Source organism: Lissotriton helveticus, chromosome 3_1 (genome assembly GCF_964261635.1).
Source record: "Lissotriton helveticus chromosome 3_1, aLisHel1.1, whole genome shotgun sequence".
In the NCBI taxonomy this organism is placed as follows: Eukaryota; Metazoa; Chordata; class Amphibia; order Caudata; family Salamandridae; genus Lissotriton; species Lissotriton helveticus.
Window position 1 is genome coordinate 170141221 of NC_136061.1, and position 20245 is coordinate 170161465.

Genomic DNA, 20245 nt, shown 5'->3' on the forward strand with positions numbered 1-20245 from the left:
GCGCAGAGCTCTCTCGCTGCTGGCTCCGGAGGCTGGAGGATTGGGTATCCCCGATTTTCGCAAGTACTTTCAAGCTACGCAGTTGCGTTATCTGGTGGAATGGAGTAGGTGGGAGTCTGATAAGCACTGGCTCTTTCAAGATCAGGCAGTAGCTGGGAGACCCCTGCAGGAGATCCCTTTCCTACGCCGCCCTCATCGGCCCAAAAACCTCTATGCCTCCTTTGTCACGAGGGTACCTCTGCGAGTGTGGGATGCTACCTGCGTTCTGCGCGACCTCACCACGTTTCCGTCACCATTGACCCCGCTGGCGGACAACCCGGACTTTACTCCGGGGATGGAGAGGGGAGCGTTTGCCGGTTGGCGACGGGCGGGGTGTAGAGCCTTATGTCATCTTTATGGCCCGGAGGGGGTTGTCTCTTTTCCCCACCTCCGTCAGGAGTTCTCACTCCCAGAGACGGAGCGACTGCATTATATGCAGGCTCGCCATTGGGCCCTCCAGCCGCAAGTGAGAGAGGCGGCCGATCGGCCTTTTCTCCCCTACGAGCGTTGGCTCATGACGCGGTCTTCGGACTCCAAACTGATAACTGATTTATACAAGCTGTTGCAACCACCGACGACACACTTCTATCACCCTGGGAGGGAACGCTGGGAAAGGGAGTTGGGGGGGACATTGAGCCCTAAGGAATGGGAACACATATCTTATAGAGCGCGACACTCAGCTTACCACATGGGGCTCACGGATACGTTGACTAAAGTCTCTACCTATTGGTACTATACACCTGTACGAGTGCATGAGTTTGATCGTAGTAAGGATGACACATGTTGGCGGGGATGCGGCCACAGGGGTACTCTCACACATATATTATGGGACTGCCCGCTTCTAGAACCCTACTGGAAGGAATTGCTGGCTGAAATTGATTCTCATTTCGAAATTGAACTGCCGCGCTTCCCTGCCTATACCCTGTTGGGGCTCCCGAATGACCTAATGTATCCTCTTCGATCACGCAGGGGCAGGCAGATAGCGATAGCTCTAGGCTCCGCTGTCCAGAACATCTTGATTCACTGGCACACGGATACGGTACCGTCTATCACTGGCTGGCTCCACAGGTTGTGGCATGTGTTGGGTATGGAGAAGCTTTCCCTCACTGTGGCGGGGGATGTAGACCAGTTTAGGGAGCTTTGGCAACCATTTCATTCCTTATTGCTTACTGAGTTTAGAGAACTTACTTGCCCCAAATATCTCCGCCTCCTGCGGCTTCCGACCCCGGTGGTGTCAGCCCAGTGATCTCCCGTTGGACTTCTCCTCCTGGGTATTACGACTCTGATGTGTATCGTGGTTAGGGACTGTGCACTAGACGGGGGGTGGGTGGTAGGATGTTTGGGGGGAATGTTGGGTGGGGGGATTACACGGGAAATGTCATAACATGTTGAGGCGGCAAGCGCACTTTGCTACTAGGCGGGCGTGATTCATGGAATGACAACTGTTGGTAGCTCTCTTGGACACTAGCTGTTCCGCCCTGCTATTCCCTCTTGAAATGTTTGTTGGTCTTTACATGTTGTGCTGAATAAAATACTTTAAACCTAAAAGCTAACTTTAACCTCAATATACATAGACTCGACCTCATCACTTCGATTCCGGTCGTTGACGCGGGCCGTCAGGCCTACCCACTTTGTGAGGCCTACACCTCATGGAAAGGACACCATTCAAAAGATGCCCCAAGTGTGGAGCAAAATTTCCTCACAGCGACCATCACGAGGTGTGTAACCTGTGTTTATCACCGGAATATACGAGTCGAGCTGCACAGCTTTTGCGTGCTTTAAATCCAAGAAGACCATTTGTGATCGGAGGGCCCGTCGACACAACATGCAGAGATCAGCTCCAGAACCGGTGGATATCTTCGACGAAGGTCCATGTGTCCCCGAGGAAGATTCCGATGATCTCCAGATCGTATCTGAGGCAGACAACTCTGATGACTCCATACCATCAGGTCAACGCGTGAGTACGACTTCCCCTATCCCAGCCCCAACACCTAAACCAAAGGCTAAGGTCAAAACTCCGCCTTCGGGGCCCAGTCAAGACCGAGACATTCCTTCGAAAGCCCCGCCATCGAGCTTGGCTCCGAAGAAAATATTAAAGCCTTCCGTTAGCTCCATACCGAGCAAACCGCACATGATGATACAACCAGCTCCCTTGGCACCGAAACCGAAATAAGTCCCGGTTCCGAAAAAGACCCAGAAACCGCCAACTCCTAAAGACAATACGGCACCGAAACCAATGAAGCCTGTTTCAAATGCTTCCAAGCCGACCAAAACAGCTTCCAGCCTGCTACCGATGCCTCCAAGCCCTCGAACCAGGCCTGTACGCCGAAAACGATACCTTTGGTGCCGAAAACTACGCCAAAGGACTATACAACAACTCCTAAGGCTAAAGAAAAGCAGAAACCAGGCCCGGAGCCGAAATAAAAAGGCGCCGAAAAGCATTTTCTGAAGAAGAAGAGCTTTTTAGAGCTGATCCTTTGCAAAAAACGATATATATAGACCCAGAAACAGGACATGTTTCCACCACACCACACCACACAGGAAGAGAAATTCAGATACAGCATCCAGTGCCTGTCAAGAAGAAGGACTCTGCCACATCTCCTATGCACCCTTCTACTCTTGTATCTCCCTCTCCTGCTGTCCCTCAAAACATTTCACCTCAAAATTCTCTTCATTCTCCACAACATACACCTCCTCAGGATGCTGATGATGATCAGTATAGCATGGGGGGAGGGAAAGACCCAGATGACCCTTTTCCCTACCCAACAGGTTCACCAGACTGGGAGTATCTATACCCACAGGATATACCAGATATTCCTGACCCACATGTATATCCATCTAAACCTTCTCCTCCAGAAGACAATATTAGTTTGGACACTTGATTAATAGGGCTGCCATCTATCACAATGTCACCATGCATTCAGATGAGGCGGAAGAGGACCTTTTACTAGACACTTTTGAACATTCCCAAAAAACTGTGCAAATACTGCCAATGATTAAAGGAGTTATTAAACATGCCCCAGAAGTGTTTAAAGATCCTGTTCGGGCTAGAATCATAAACCCAAGGATAGAAAAAAAGTACAGAGCAGCTCCTGGGATCCTGCTTACATTAAGGGACAGCTACCCTTAGACTCCCTAGTAGTTGCAAACGCTAGGAAAAGAGCAAATTCACAAACATCAGGAGAAGCACCACCTCCTGATAAAGAATTCAAAATCATAGCTGCTTCAGGGGAAAGAATGGCTGCCCAAGCTAGCAATGCATGGCGCATTGCTAACACACAGGCCCTTCTCGCAAGATATGATAGGGCTCACTATGATCAGCTAGAGGAGCTTCTACAACATCTACCTGATCAATATAAAGCACAAGGAGATGACCTCATCACTAGAGGGTAAGCTTATATCTAACGCCTCCATTAAATGCGCACTAGATGTAGCAGACACTGCATCCAGGGCAATGAACACCAGTGTCCTTCTTAGACATCCCGCATGGCTACACATTTCAGGATTTAAGCAAGAAGTACAGACTACTATCTTAAATCACCCATTCAACCAACACCAGTTGTTTGGTCCAGAAGAAACACAGCTCTTGAAAAAATGAAAAAAGACACTGACACAGCCAAGTCAATGGGAGCTTTGCAATCCACCCAAGCAATAGGCTCCTTTCGTCGCTCCTTTTACAGAGGAGGCTCCAAACAACCTGGAGCAGACAATTCAGCTTCCTTTAAAACTAATACACAAGCATCCTCTAATAAAGGATACTTTAGAGGGGGCTACAGAGGTAATAACAATAAGGGAAGAGGTTGAGGTAACAACAACAATCGATCCTCTTCCACCACTAAACAGTGACTTCCTTCAGCTCCCCCAACAGCATACCACTCCTGTAGGGGGGAGATTAACACAGTTCCTACCTGTCTGGAATTCCATCACAACATACAAGTGGGTAAGACAGATTATCCAGTATGGTTACTGCCTAGAACTTACAGCTACCTCTCCAAATATGCCACCCAGACAGCGTCCAATGTCCACAGAACATCTGACGCTGCTCCAACAAGAGGTTCTCTCATTGCTACAAAAAGATGCAATAGAGCTAGTTCCATTGGAACATCAAGGAACAGGTGTCTATTCACTCTACTTCCTAATACCCAAAAAGGATGGAACACTAAGACCAACTCTAGATTTGAGGCCTCTCATTCTGTATATACACTCAGATCATTTTCACATGATCACTTTACAACAAGTGCTCCCATTATTGCAACAAGGCGATTTTCTCACTACACTAGACCTCAAAGACGCCTACTTTCATATTCCCATACATCCTTCTCACAGGAAGTATCTCAGGTTTGTGCGAGAAGGACAACACTATCAATTCAAAGTCCTTCCATTTGGGGTAACAACAGCACCAACGGCCACATCATCAACGTCAATTGCATTCGCAAACGGTGCGAATCACAATTTTCGGCCGTTTCCGAATGCAATTGACTAATTTGCAATGCATCATGCATTTCGCAATTTTATTAATCGCAACCATGTTGCGATTTCTAAAATTGCGGTTGCATTTAAGAAATCGCAAATTCAGATTCCTTAAATGCAATGCATGATCAATTTTTATGTGCGAATTCGCAATTTGGAAGCGGTAAAATAGCATGAAGTTGACCTTCATGCTAATTTACCGAAAACGTACAAATATGTATTGCATTTTTTTAAGTTTTACTTTACACACACACATGCCCTTAGGGCATGTGTGTGTGTAAATTGCAATCTGAAAGAAACAGGTTAGTATTAGATTCCTTACCTTAGAATATCCCCAGGCGTCAGTCTGGATCCGGAAACTTTTGCGTAGCAGTACCCCTGCGCGTCGGTAGGCGTCGTCTGCAGGCGTCCCCTGCGGCTCCGCGTCGTCGGCGTCGTGCGCCGTGATGACGTCGCTGGAGTATATAGACGCCGCCTCCGCGCGCTGACGTCAGTTCTTCTTTTTTCCGCGCCAGTTAGCGCAGATCCGAAGAGCAGTACTCCGGTATTTTGACCAAAGTTTTTTGATAACTCTAAATTGTTCCAGGTGCCGGTAGGATGCCCGGCTTCAAAGGTTGCGACGATTGCGACCGCCTGATGTCGGTCACCGACCACCATCGACTCTGCCTCCGGTGTCTGGGCGCGGACCACGACGTGGACTCCTGCGTCGACTGCCGGGCCTTGACGAGTAGGGCTAGGCGGGAGCGGTCCCGCAAGCTACTCGAGCTCCGGGTGTCGGCCCCGCGTCGAGAGCGGTCCCGGTCCGGCCGGAGGTCGAGGGAGCGGTCGAGAGAGCGTTCGCGGAGCCGCCATGAGCGCTCCGGAAGTCGTCACCATTCCTCCGGTTCCTCAGGTAAGCGACACAAGAAGTCGGGGCATCGTCATCGTACCCCCGATTCCCCCCGACGCCCGCGCGATGCGGCCGGGGGTTCGGGTGGCCCCACCCCCGCGGCCCCGCGTGGGTCGCCGACGTCGTCTACCCCATACCCGTCGGTCCCTGGGGAAGGCGCGTCGCGCGAGGAGGTTGAGGAGTTCCTCATGGCTATGAGGGCCCTGTCTCCTCCGGCGGGTCCTACGGCGCCTGCGGGCCCGTCGGTCCCGTCTGGGGGCCTGAGCGGTTCGGGTACTCCTGTCCCGACGCCGCCGGGTGCTCCGGCTCCGACGCCGCCGGCGGCTCCGGCCCCGGCGCCGTTGGGCCCTTCAGGGTCGTCGCCGGCTGGTCAACCGGCCTCTCCGGCGCCGATTCCATCGGGGCAACCAGTGGTACCGCCTCCGCGCGGCGCCGTGGCTCCGCTGTCGGTTCCGGCCGGCGTCGGGGTTCCGGCGCCGCGCGGCGCCACCCCCAATCCCTCTCCGACTCCGGACACGGAGTCGGACCGGCATCGTCCGACGCCGAGTCCGGCGCCGATGGGGCCCCTTGGCTCCGAGGAGCCAGTCTATATCGTTGACTCCAACTATGGCGATGGGGACGATTATGGAGAGGGTTGGGAGGGGTCTGAGGACCCTTTGTCACGTGAATGCCAGTACGACGTGGACTGGGTAGGTGACTTAGGTGATGCCAGTGGTCTGGACGAGTCGCCTAACCCTGGGTTTGTCTCGCCTCCCACTGTGGCGTCGGAGGCTGGGGCTGCCTATTCGGTGGTCCTGATGAGGGCTGCCAAGGCCTTGAGCCTTGAGCTCCCCGTCGCTAAGGTGAAGCCTAACATCCTCACCGAGGTATTTAAACCGCAGTCATGCCCACAGGAGCCTCTGCTGCCGTTTAATGACGCCCTGACGGATGTCCTTTTGGGCACCTGGTCCAGGCCCGCTTCCAGTTCACCTGTTGACCGAAACGTTGCCAGGCGTCACCGTCCGTGTTCGGACGACCCTGCCTTCCTCTCCACCCATCCTTCCCCGGAGAGTCTGGTGATCCAAGCCTCCACTTCCCAGTCCGCATTCCCGACGGCCCCGCCCGATCGGGAATCTAAGCGATATGACCAATTTGGCAAGAAGGTCTTTTCGTCTTTGAGTGCAGGACTGCGGTCTTGCAATACCGCGTGCCTCCTAGGCCGCTACACCCACTCCCTGTGGGATACGGTCGCGGAGTGTCTGCCGCAATGCCCGCAGGAGGTGCGGGACAAGCTGAGCCAGGCCTTGGTTGAAGGCCGGGACGCGGCGAGGTATTCCATACGGTGTGGTCTCGACAGGACCGACTCGCTGGGCAGAGCAATGTCCACGACGGTGGCGATTCGTCGCCATGCTTGGCTGAGATCCGCCAACTTCTCGCCGGATGTCCAGAATGCCCTGATGGACATGCCATTCGATGGCAGTCTCCTGTTCGGCGACAAAGCGGACAACGCGCTTGAGCGCTTCAAGGACTCCAGGGTCACGGCCAAGTCCTTAGGTCTCTCGACCCAGCGCCAGCAAACGGGTTCGTTTCGCTCCTTTCGTGGCCACGGAAGGGGCGGTCCAACACGTGCTGCCAGCCACGCACCGCAGAACGCTCCTCAGCGCGGTGGCGGCCGTGGATTCCGCCGTGGTGGCGGTCGGGGACAGCGGCGAGGTCAGTCCACACCTCCCCCCGCAGCAGCCTCCAAATCCTCCTAGTCCGAGCTTTCAGGCCCATGTGACGCCAGTGGGTGGCAGGGTTCGCCATCACCACTCCCGCTGGCGCACTATCACATCGGACAGGTGGGTGCTGCAGCTCGTCCGAAGGGGCTACTCCCTCCCCTTCAAGACCACTCCTCCAGCCATGCCACCGCAGAACCACCGTGTGTCGGGGGACCACTTGACACTTCTGCAGGAGGAAGTTACGGCCCTTTTGGCCAAGGGGGCCATCGAGCGCGTTCCTGGGCCAGAAGTAGGGTGTGGTTGCTACTCCCACTACTTTCTGGTGCCCAAGAAGGACAAAGGGGGCCTACGTCCTATCTTGGACCTACGGAACGTCAACGGCTTCCTCCGGAAGGAGAAGTTCAAGATGTTGACTTTGGCTCAGGTCTTGGCTGCTCTAGACCCACAAGACTGGATGGTAGCGTTGGACTTGCAGGATGCGTATTTTCACATCCCCGTCCTGCCGGCCCACCGGCGTTACCTGCGGTTCACGGTAGGCCACGAGCACTTTCAGTTTATCGTGCTCCCATTCGGCCTTACCAGCGCCCCACGGGTGTTCACGAAAGTGATGGCGGTGGTCGCAGCTCATCTGTGCCGGTTAGGGGTTTCAGTCTTCCCCTACCTCGACGACTGGTTGTTGAAGGCGGGCTCGCCCCAAACAGTCGTCCACCACCTTCAGATGACGGCAGACCTCCTGCACGAGCTGGGGTTTTCCATCAATGTGCCGAAATCACACCTGTGTCCCTCTCAAAAGCTCCTTTTCATCGGAGCGGTTCTCGACTCGGCGCAGTTTCGGGTTTATCCTCCGGAACGGCGGGTCCGGGATATTCAGGCTCTGATTCCCATCTTTCAGCCGTTATCCCGGGTCTCGGTCAGGTTGACGCTGCGGCTTCTGGGGCTGATGGCCTCCTGCATCCTTCTGGTGCATCACGCCAGGTGGCGGATGCGGGCTCTGCAGTGGGACCTGAAGTTTCAGTGGGCCCAGCATCAGGGCAACCTATCCGACCATGTCCTGATCTCGGAGGGCACTGCGAGACAGTTGCAGTGGTGGCTCCAGGACCGCGATTGGGTCAGAGGCAGATCCCTCTCCCTTCCCCAACCGGAGCACGTGGTTGTGACGGACGCGTCCCTCCAGGGTTGGGGTGGCCACTTGGGAGAGGCGGAGATCAGAGGCATCTGGTCTCCGGCGGAGTCCCGGCTCCATATCAACATGTTGGAGCTGCGGGCGATTCGCCTAGCACTGAAGGCCTTCCTCCCCTTTGTCAACGGGAGTGTAGTGCAGGTGTTCACGGACAACACCACCGCCATGTGGTACTGCAACAAACAGGGCGGTGTGAGGTCGTGGACCCTTTGCCAGGAGGCGCTGCGTCTCTGGCAATGGCTGGAACGTCAGTGCGTGACTCTGACGGTTCAACACCTGGCAGGTTCCCTGAACGCCAGGGCGGACGAACTCAGCCGTCGGTGCTCGGTGGATCACGAATGGCGTCTGAACTCGGACGTGGCGAAAGGTCTCTTTCTGCAATGGGGAGAGCCTTGGTTAGATCTATTCGCCACAGAAGAGAACGCGCAATGTCATCAGTTCTGCGCGTTGGAGTTTCCAAGACGGCACTCGCTCGGCGACGCCTTTCGGCGCAAGTGGAGTTGCGGTCTGTTGTACGCCTTTCCGCCTATACCACTTCTGCCCAGAGTGCTGAAGAAGATCAGGCGCGACCGGGCCCAAGTTATCCTTGTGGCTCCGGACTGGGCTCGAAGGTACTGGTATCCCGAGCTACTCAGCATGACAGTCGGCCCCTCGATCCGCCTGCCCCTTCAGGAGGACCTTCTGTCGCAGCAGCAGGGGACGGTCCTCCACCCGAACCTGTCCAGTCTCCACCTCCATGCTTGGAGATTGAGCGGCGACAGTTGAGGCCATTTGACTCGCCTCCTGAAGTCTGTGATGTGATTCTGGCAGCCAGGCGTCCCGCCACAAAGTCGGTATACGCCTGCCGGTGGAACAGATTTGTGGCATGGTGCACAGCAAAGGCTGTGGATCCCCTTTCTGCCCCTCTTTCCGAGGTTCTCCTCTTCCTTCTTTCCCTTGCCCAGCAGGGCTCTGCTCTGGGCACTATCAAGGGCTACCTTTCTGCCCTTTCCGCCTTCTTAAGGCTACCTGATCAGCCATCTTTATTCAAGTCCCCTATTGTGCTGAGGTTCTTGAAAGGCATCACGCACATGTATCCACCTGTTCCGTTCGTGATGCCTCAGTGGGACTTGAACCTGGTTCTGACATTCTTGATGTGTGCTCCCTTTGAGACGCTTCATTCCTGTCCTCTCCGTCTTCTCACTTTAAAGACGGCCTTCCTGGTTGCCATCACCTCTGCCAGGAGAGTGAGTGAGCTCCAGGCTCTTTCGGTTAAACCTCCTTTCTTGTCCGTCCATCCTGACAAGGTGGTTCTTAGGACTAGGCCTTCTTTCCTGCCCAAAGTAGTTTCTGCTTTTCACATCGGGCAGTCCATCACCTTACCCTCCTTCTTCCCGCCTCCGCATCCTTCAAAAGATGAAGAGCGGCTCCATCGTCTGGACCCAAAACGTGCGCTTTCATTTTATATGGATCGCACACGCCAGTTCCGGGTGGATGACCAACTGTTTGTTGGCTACGTGGGTGAGAAGAAGGGAAGGGCGGTACAGAAACGAACCATCTCTCGGTGGGTCGTCCTGTGCATCAAAGCATGCTACTCTTTGGCTCCGAAGGAGCCTCCTGTTGGGCTGAGGGCCCATTCCACTCGGGCCACGGTGGCTACTACTGCCCTGGGCCGGGGAGTCCCTTTGCAGGACATTTGCCAGGCGGCTACGTGGGCCTCGCTGCACACCTTTGCGAGGCATTACTGCCTGGACAGTCAAGTCCGGAGGGACGGCTTCTTTGGCCGTTCGGTCCTCCAGGATTTTCTGGTGTAGGTTGTATTGGTTCGCAGACCCACCACCGGGGTTGGTATTGCTGGGGTATCTATTCTAAGGTAAGGAATCTAATACTAACCTGTTTCTTTCAGATGAACAAGTTACTTACCTTCGGTAACGATATATCTGTAAGAAACAGTAGTTAGTATTAGATTCCTTACCGCCCCGCCCATCCTCCCCGTTCTGCGAACTGATACCTAGGGTTAAGGACATCCCTTTCAGGGCCCTAGTTTCACATGGCACCAGTGTTGGTTCTCACATGGCTCTGCGTGTTCTGGCGCGGAAAAGCTGTGTGCAAAGAACTGACGTCAGCGCGCGGAGGCGGCGTCTATATACTCCAGCGACGTCATCACGGCGCACGACGCCGACGACGCGGAGCCGCAGGGGACGCCTGCAGACGACGCAGGGGTACTGCTACGCAAAAGTTTCCGGATCCAGACTGAGGCCTGGGGATATTCTAAGGTAAGGAATCTAATACTAACTACTGTTTCTTACAGATATATTGTTACCGAAGGTAAGTAACTTGTTCTTTAAAGTCGCATTTCAGGGGTGCAGGGAGGGGTTCTTTGGACCCCCCCCTGCACCCTTGAAATTGCATTTACATATTGCGAATCGCAATTTTAAATTCGCAAAATGTGAATGCCTTCCCATTCATTCCTATGGGCCTTTTGGCCCATAGGAATGAATGGGAAGGGTTGTCCTTAATTGCGATTTGCAAAATGTGAATCGCAATTAACGAAAAATACCGAATCGCAAAAAAATTGTGATTTATTTCATGCATTGCCGTTTGCGATTTCGAAATTGCGATTCCTTAATTTTCGCAATTTAGGAATCGCAAACGGAACCGTTGATGCATGTGGCCGCAAGAGTGTTCACAAAGTGCCTAGCAGTAGTACAGCACATCTCAGAAGACAGCATATCCACGTCTTCCCATACTTAGACGATTGGCTCATAAAGGCCAAGATATTCAACCAGTGTGTTCAACACACATCCCACACAATTAGGACCCTGCACAACTTGGGGTTTACAATAAACCACACCAAGTCACATCTACAGCCCTCTTATGTACATTAATACCTAGGGGCTACCATAAACACCAATACAGCTCTAGCTTATCCCAGTCCAGCCAGGATGCGGAGCATTCAAGCCTTAGTCACAAAGTTTCAAAACCAACACTCTCTCCCAGCCAGAGTGTTCATGCAACTAATAGGCATGATGGCATCTTGCATTTTTATTGTACCATATGCAAGACTGCAAATGCGTCCATTGCAGGAATGTCTAGCACATCAGTGGAATCAGGCACAAGGACAACTGACAGACCTGGTGTTGGTAGACAGCCGCACACATCGCTCTCTGCATTGGTGGAACACCAAAAACTTGTCCAGAGGGCGGCCGTTCCTCGAGCATGTTCCACAAATAGTACTGACAACAGACGCATCCCTGACAGGATGGGGAGCACATCTGCTCCACCACACAACTCAGGAAAGATAGACTGCTCAACAAAAGGTGCTTCACATCAATCACCTAGAGTTGCTGGCGATTTTCCTGGCACTAAAGTCCTTCCAAGTACACATACAGAACAAAGCTGTCTTAATCCGGATGGACAACATGACAGCCATGTACTACATACAGAAACAAGGAGGCACACATTCCCTGCACTTGTCCCAGCTCGCACAAAACATTTGGAGATGGGCCATTCCACAAAAGATATATCTGCTTGCAGAACACCTTCCAGGAGTTCACAATCAGATAGGCGATCTGTTAAGTCGACAGACACAACAGATTCACGAATGGGAACTACATCTGCAAGTTCTTCAACCATTCTTTCACAAGTGGGGACATCCAGACATAGACCTGTTTGTCACACACGAAAACGCAAAATGCCCAACCTTTGCCGCCAGGTTTCCACACCCGTTGTCCAAAGGCAATGCGATATGGATGAACTGGTCATGCAGATTTGCGTACGCTTTTCCGCCAACCCTACTATTACCACTAGTGGTACGCAAGCTCAGACAACAGTCTCTCAAACTAATTCTGGTAGCGCCCACATGGGCAGAACTCTCTCTAGTTCCACACCAAAAACTGTCTCTCACACCATCGATGTTAACGCAGAACCATGGAGACATCCCGCATCCGTATCCAAATCAACTGAATCTGGCGATCTGGCTCCTGAAGTCTTAGAGTTTGGTTACCTTATCCTGTCACCAGACTGTATGAATATCATTAAAGAAGCCAGAAGACCTACTAATAGAGCTTGCTATGCTGCTAAATGGAAAAGATTTTCCATTTATTGCAATAATAATCAAATTGATCCCTTAGATGCTTCCATGCAAAATATCATCTGTTACCTTCTACATTTACAAAGATGTAATCTAGCCTATTAATTTATACGTTTACATCTTTCAGCCATTGCAGCATATCTGCAAAACGGACAACATATGTCGTTGTTTAAAGTACCAGCAATAAAAGCTTTTATGGAATGATTAAAACTATTGTGTTGATGTGCAAGCCAAGCAGCAAGCTGCAGTAGGCCAAGCTGTTCTCAAAACTCTTTTTCAAACTACTGCAACAGACACGGGTGACCACCGGTAGGGGAGACACTGCTGCACAATCGATGCTAAGTGTACAATCTGCAGCTCATATGCCTCGAACGGAAAATGCTACTTACCAGTATGCATCTGTTCTTGGCATGTAGAGCTGCAGAGTTGTACACGCCCCCCCTGCTCCCCGAGACCTATGTCTGTTCCAGTTTGATCTTAATTAGATATACACGCATGGACAAACTTTCTTCTTTCTACTAACTCCATCATTTCCCATCATGGCGAAAAACAATCTAAGGATGAAGCCGATGCTCATGCGCACTATCGTCCAAAGGAGGAGTCACCTATCTCGTGACTACAAAGACTTCTTCCAAGATGACAACAACATGCAATCATCCGAGCCCAACACCAGGTGGCGATCTAATGCTAAGTGTACAACTGCAGCTCTACATGCCAAGAACAGATGCATACTGGTAAGTAGCATTTTCCTTTCTGGTGGTTCATCCGGACAAGGTTCTCCTTCGAACTCGACCCTCTTTTCTTCCCAAAGTGGTTACTTCTTTCCACATTGGTCAAACCATCACTTTGCCCGCCTTCTTTGCGCCTCTTCATCCTTCTAAGGAGAAAGAGAGGCTTCACTGTCTTGATCCAAAACGTGCGCTTTCATTTTATTTGGAATGCACTAAACAATTCCGGGTAGATGACCAGCTCTTTGTGGGCTATATGGGTGTCGAAAAAAGTTTGGGCCGTGCACAAACAGACCATCTCTAGGCGGGTCATTTTTTGCACTAAAGCTTGCTACTCTTTGGCAAAAAAGGATCCTCCAGTGGGACTGCGCGCCCATTCCACCAGGGCGTTGACAGCTACCACTGCTTTGGGACGTGGAATCCCCCTCAATAAAATCTGTCAGGCAGCTATGTGAGCATCTATGCACACGTTTACCAAACACTACTGCCTGGACAGTTAAGTCCAGAGAGACGGCGCTTTGGCCGTTCCGTTCTCCAGGACTTTCTGGTGTGAACTTGTGTAGGAGAGTAGGGTCTGCAATCCTATGATCACCCAGATTTTTGCTTTTTGCTGCACTGGTTTACGACTTTCCCTGGCTGTGGGCCTGCTAATCAGACCCACAGCCTAGCTGTTCTCTCTATCCAAATTGTACTCAGGTACTGAATTGGCACTGGGCCCTCTCCAAGTCCCTGTACCCAGGGCTGAGGTGCACCCAGAAGTCTCCCAGGGGCTGAAGCATGTATTATGCCACCCCTGGGCTGACTAACTAAACTGACACAACTGGCTGCACGACAGCTGGGGCAAGGTGGTGTACTCACCCTTTGCTTTAGATATAGTATACCTATATCTAACCCTAAAATGGACACACAGATCTCCTATCAGTCACTCCTATGGCAGGCCTTAACAATCCTGAAGGCAGAGTGCTTGGAATCGTGTGAGATGGTGCTTTGGCATGAGCTGAGCCTGTCTGCGGCTTTCGGGATCCATCCCTTAGCCGTTTCCATGATATCGCATACCATATACTCTTAAGTGCATTATAATCCTCGCGGTTAAATGCCAACTCTGGTATCGCTTTATCAAAACATGTCGAGTAAGGTGTCATACGAATTGGAATACTAACCCCTCGCCAATTCTGGCGACGGGGTTAGCATTCCACCCTTCTAGAGGGACACGACATGTGTGTAACCTATAACCCGGTTAAAAGTCAGACAGAGCCTTAGCATCCAAAAAATGGATGCTGCCACCGAGACACAAGTCTGCCCTCCTGCTGCTGGGAGTCCTCCCAGAGCAGGAGATAAGGACAAAGGGTTTTCTTCCAGGGGCGGTGCCAGCACCGTCCCAGACAGGGTTTTGTGTATTGTAGGTAGGCAGGGCTTCAGAGGAAGGTGACTGCACGTGGCACCCCGGTGCTCACTGTGCATAGGCTGGCTCAAACCAGTTCCAGGGACACTCCAGACCCTGTGCTGGGGAAAAGCCCGCCAAGGAAGTGGGTGTAACCACCCCCCTCCTGGTCCCACCCATAGGGCAGGACTTAGTCGCGTGCCAGCCCCCTTTTCCAAGATAAAGGTAGAGACTGGCCCCCTTCCAAATCAGATCATCTTTGGAATCAAGACACGACTTTCTACGAAAGGACTTCAAGATTTCCTTCTTCAAGATTCTCCCTTGTGGCTAAGGAGTAGTCACCCTGCATCCGCAGGCACCATCTAAGAACACTGCGGTCTGCTGCAAGTCCTTCCTCCGGAATCCGACTGCCCAGCTCGACGAGAACCGGCTTCCCTGGCACCTCTGACCTCTACCCACCTCTACAGCCCAGCTGAGAACCGTGGGTGCGACGAGACCTCGAGGGACCGGCCATCGCCAAGACTGCACGACTTCTGCACAGCAAGCCCACCGAGTAATTTCCTGGTGAGTGCTTTGGGGTCTTAGAAGCCCCAACCCTGAGCAGCTCCAGCACCGAAGAGCAGCCCCCCAGCATCTCCACGATCGGCGTGGGGCCCTTCTGCTTTTTGCTGCTCACCGCGTTGTTTGGCTACTAGCCCGCTGGCTTGTGGCCTTCCTGACGACGCCCGACGACATCACTGCTGCTGGTCTGGTTGCTCCAGACTGGCCCTTGCTCCCTTCCCGAAGAGGAGCACCCTGGACCCTCCTGGTCCACTCAAGACGCCATTTTGAGTCCACCGCGTGGGTTTGAATTAGCCAAGGCTTGTTGCCCAATCCTGGGTAACTTCGACGCCGACAGCTTCATCCATCGTGGGACAGCTCGCCTCTCTATCCTGGTCGCCGACAACGCCTCCTGGTCCGTGAGATCTGCAGAGCCAGCGTCGCCCACTCACCTAGTCGAGGTGACTACCATCCGGTGCCCTCCTGGTGCCCACTGACTACTGGCTAGTAGTCACGAACTTGGTCCCCTCTGCTTTCAGGTGTCATCCATCTTCAAGATCCAGGCTTGGATCGACTCGAACTATCTTCACTGGTCGCCTGCCAGCATCTTTCTTCCAGGCTCCTGGTCCGGCAACGAGGATTCCCGACGTCTTTTGAGACCTATGCAGCTGCAGCCCCTGGGCTAGGTAACTTCGGCACTTCGGTGTCCCAGCATAGCCTCACTATCCAAGGGTCAGGATCCACTGTCGTTTTCTCCCTACCAGGTCGGGTTCGCCCGTGAACACTAACTTTGTGAATTCTAGCACCCATAGACTTTGTCCCGCATCCCGCGTGAGAGTGCACACTCTGCACCCGAGTTCCCTAGGCCTCCTGCTAGTAATCTAAAGGTTCAGTAGTCCAGTCCTAGCGATTCTAAAGCCTCTGAGAATCGTTACTTACCTGCTAGTAATTCGCATTCCACTTTTAGAGTATATGGTTTTTCGTGCCCCTCGGGCATTTGTATATACTGTGCTAACTTAAGTATTTTCGTAAGAGTTTTGTTGTGTGCCTAGCACCCTGTCCTCATAAAGAGTACAGGGTTGTTGTGATTCTAATAAATACACTGTTTATTTTCATAACACTTGTGTGGTGTCCTTTTACTGGGTGTTCAAGGGGTAATGTGATGGTAAAACAGCTGGCTTAACACGCCCTCTAGAGTCTTAGCCTTAGACTGCTCGTATCCATGCTACTAGGATAGCTGGTCTATAAGGTTGACTTACAACCAATCATCAATAAGGGTTGTTTGGACTGATATATAGTGATCACTAGAATAGTGAGCACTGCACATCAGGCCAACTTCTCACAACTTGGTTTGCAGACCCTCATCCGGGGTTGGTATTGCAGGGTATCTATTCTAAGCTAAGGAATCTATAATGAATTGTCTCTTTCAGATGTTACTTACCTTCGGTAACGATTTAGCTGTAAGAGACATGGATTAGTTATAGATTTCTTACCGCCTCACCCATCCTCCCCGTTCTGCGAACTGACTTCTAGGGTCTGAGAATCCCTTTCAGGGCCTAGTTTTGTGCACCAGTGGTCAGTGTCTTGCATGGCTCTGCGCTTCTGGCGTGGAATGTTGTGTAAAAGAACTGACGTCAGCGTGCGAAGGCAGCGTCGAAGTAGCTACTGCGACGTCATCCCGGCGACCACAATGTCAACGACGAACGCAGAACCGACCGGCGCCACCTTTCGACACGCAGGGGTACTCCGGATCCAGTCTGACGCCTGGGGTATCTATTCTAAGGTAAGGAATCTATAACTAATCTATGTCTCTTACAGATATATCGTTACCGAAAGTAGGTAACTTGTTCTTTCATTCGAACATGAAAGGCATCTCCATCCGGAAGTAGTGCAGCACATTTTCTGGCTGTGAGGTTCCCTCAGATAGACCTATTTGCTACTCAAGAGAACACATACTGCTCATTCGTTCTACAGTCTTCAGTTTCCATTGCAGGGTGCTCTGGAGGATGCTTTTCAATTGGACTGGTTGGGGCCTTCAGCTATTTTACGCATTTCCCCCATACCCTGGATTCCTCAGGTACTGACGAAGATTCGCCAAGACCTGGTCCAAAACATAATAATAGCCCAGGACTAGCCACGATGGGTGTGGTAACTCTCTTTTACTTGGGCCAGTCTATCACCCTTCCTACTTTTTAGCCTCCTGCACATCAATCTAAAGAGGGGGGAAGGCATCATTGTAAAAGGGTAGTCAGCTTTTATGTGGGCAGAACTCATGATGTCTGGCTGGATGATCATCTGTTTGTTGACTGCGTGGGCAAGATGAAAGGAAAAGCAGTGTATAAGAGGACATTGTCCAGATGGATAACCTTGTGCATCCAGATCTGCTACGCCGTGGCTAACAAAGGACCACCTCAAGTATTAGAGCTCATTCTATTGAAGCTAAGTCTTCTACCTCCTATTTAGCTAGAGCTGCCTCTGTGATTGACATTTGTAAAGCAGCAACTTTGGCCTGCCTCCACACGTTTGGGAAGCATTATTGCTTAGACTCCAAAGTGAGGAGGGATGGTCAACTTTGTCTGTTCAGTTTTGCAGGATCTTTTGGTATAGGCAGACAGGCACCCACTTTTGAGTGCAGGACTGCTTAGGGATTCTATTCAAAAGGTGAGAAATACACAAGTAGAATAAGTTACTTACCTTTGGTAATGCTTTTTCTGGTGAATACAGTATCTACCTGTGGATTCCTCACTGACCCACCCACCTCACTGTTGCTTGCCTGCTTATATCAAAACAATGCTATTTATTTATTGTGTGTTTTATGTATATTTTTGAGTGTATATAAATATATATGTGTGTGTGTGTGTGTGTTTATATGTATATATATATATATATATATATATCGCCCAACATCGGGTCCTCCAAGAAACAACAGTGAACACAACGGATCTGCACAGGTATGTTTATTTCTCATGGAATGACGCGTTTTGGGCTAATGCCTTTCTCAAATGCCAAACACTCTGGTTCTCGTTCAGAGTTCCATTTAAATGCGTGTTAACTCCCATTGGAGGAAACCTGTTAGTCATTAAAAGTGCATGTCCCAGCATCCTCTTCAGTGGACGCTGCTGAATACTGTCACTGCCTCTGCAGAGCATACGTCCTCTGCAGTTCCCAATGCTCTGCAAACCTAAAGGCGCAGTGTAAGTACACGCTGTCTCTCCACAAAGTAATGGCCCAATTTCCAGCAGATTACATCCCCTCTCGGGTTCGCAGCAGTCCAAAGTCTTTCGATACCTTGAAATCAACAAACACCAAGTGCCACTGTTGACTCTGAACACTGAAGGACAGGTTCCCCAGCATGCTAGTGGCCGCATGCAAATATCGCCCTACATTGCTTCCTCCAAGAAGCAACAGGGAACACAGCGGATCTGCACAGATATGTTTATTTCTCATGGCATGATGCCTTTCGGCTAATGCCTTCCTCAAATGCCAAACACTCTGGTTCTCATTCACAGCTTCATTTAAATGTGTGTTAACTCACTCCAATTGGAGGAAGCCTGATCGTCATTAAAACTGCATGTCCCAGCATGCCCTTCAGTGGACGCTGCTGATTACTCTCCAACACCAGCCTTTTCCTAAAAGGTTTTCATATACAAGTTATATATTTGAGATCTGTCAGATACTTTTGCATGGGTACTGTTGGTTTATCCCATTCATCTCAAAGGAAGAAAAAAAAATAGTGGAAATGGCGTCAGCACGCCAACAAGAGCTTCTTATGGCTCCGATGACATCACGCGGAGTCTCTTTTGGAGCACTGGCATTATGACGCCCTCATTGTTGTGGTAGAGCTGTAAAGAAAAGTTTTAGTGTAAATCTGTCGCATTGGAATATTCAAAAGGTGAGGAACCCACAGGTAAATACTGTACCCACCAGAAAAAGCGTTACCAAAGGTAACTTGTTCATCTTGTCCAAGAAAGACGCTCTAGACTGACTTAGGGCCCATTCTACTAGGGCCAAATCAATGACTTGGGCCCTTGCCAAAAGAGTTCCTATCACAGAGATCTGCAAGGTGGTGACATGGGCATCCATGCACACCTTTGCCAAACACTTCTGTCTGTAATCTGAAGAGTTGAGGGACACGCACTTTGCAAGGGCTGTTCTGAAGAATTTCCTAGTCCAACCATCCATCAACCCTCCTCTAAGGGCAAGATATTGCTCTGTAATCTACATGTGAGGAATCTAGGTAACAGTATGCATGAATTTTCTGTGAGGAAAAATCTCACGACCCTCATGATAGAGCGAGCTTAGTATGGGTGCTGTATCGCTTCGGTGACGTCATCTAATGCCACTTCCTACGATATGAAGCCAGCACACTCTATTGGTGATGTTAGGGCTTTGAAGCTTCAGAATCCAGTCTGACGCTTGAGATTGTTTGACAGGTGAGGAATCTACAGGTAGAGGATCCACCAGAAAGTTCATTACTGCAGGTAAGTGACTTTTTCTTTTTTGTTGCTGATTACCTTTTAAGGTTTCACATACCAGAAGATTATTATAATATTATTAAGTTGTGTATATCCAATTTTCCTATTTCAGGGGGAGCTAAATGGACATAGAGGACTTGTCCCTTCCAATTTTTTGGAAGTATCCACACTACCTGGAAAAGGAACCAATGTGATCATGTCTAAAGATCTAGACTCTCAAGGGCTACACAAAGAGCGACAGGTAAGACAGGTTCCTATTAATTAATGTAGTACAAAGCAGTGTGGGTTTTAATAATTTTGTTTGTTTATATGTATTGACAGAGTCTGCAATAATATCAATTCTGTATTTGTGGCATGTGTGTGCGTATATATACATGTGTATATGTGTGTGTGTATATATATATATATATATATATGTATATATATATATTTTTTGCACAAACACATTCAGACATTAATTACTATAGTGCAAAAGTGAAATTCTTTTTTTTTGCCATAGTACAGCAAAATTGACATTAAAAAACAATTTTTACTGCCTCACTGATTGTAACAATTACTTTGCTTAAAGAAACAAGTCTGTTAATCACCTAATTGTGATTTTACCTTACTGCACAAATGTAACCCTTTGCATCCTGGTTCTGGTGGATGTTTCTAACCGCAGATTCCTGCCCTTGTCAATATTCCCCAGATACCAAACTGGATCAGGAAACTTTCAAGCAGTACTCCTGCATGCATGCTGGCAGTTTACGGCGTGTAGCTCCACACCGATGT

The 20245-nt window shown here is 50.6% G+C and overlaps 1 protein-coding gene across 7 annotated transcripts in view; it reads left to right on the forward strand.

Annotated features, from left to right (window-relative positions):
• Positions 1 to 20245, forward strand: part of TSPOAP1 (TSPO associated protein 1) — a 3238928-nt gene that overhangs the window by 2967056 nt on the left and 251627 nt on the right. For all 7 annotated transcript variants that reach the window (XR_013608584.1, XR_013608585.1, XM_078679480.1 and 4 more), the window contains one exon: positions 19587 to 19715. Coding sequence is in view for 5 of the 7 variants with exons in the window: in XM_078679480.1 (XP_078535606.1) it covers positions 19587 to 19715 (129 nt within the window). In the remaining 2 variants the exon portion in view is untranslated. The remainder of the gene's footprint in view (positions 1 to 19586; positions 19716 to 20245) is intronic.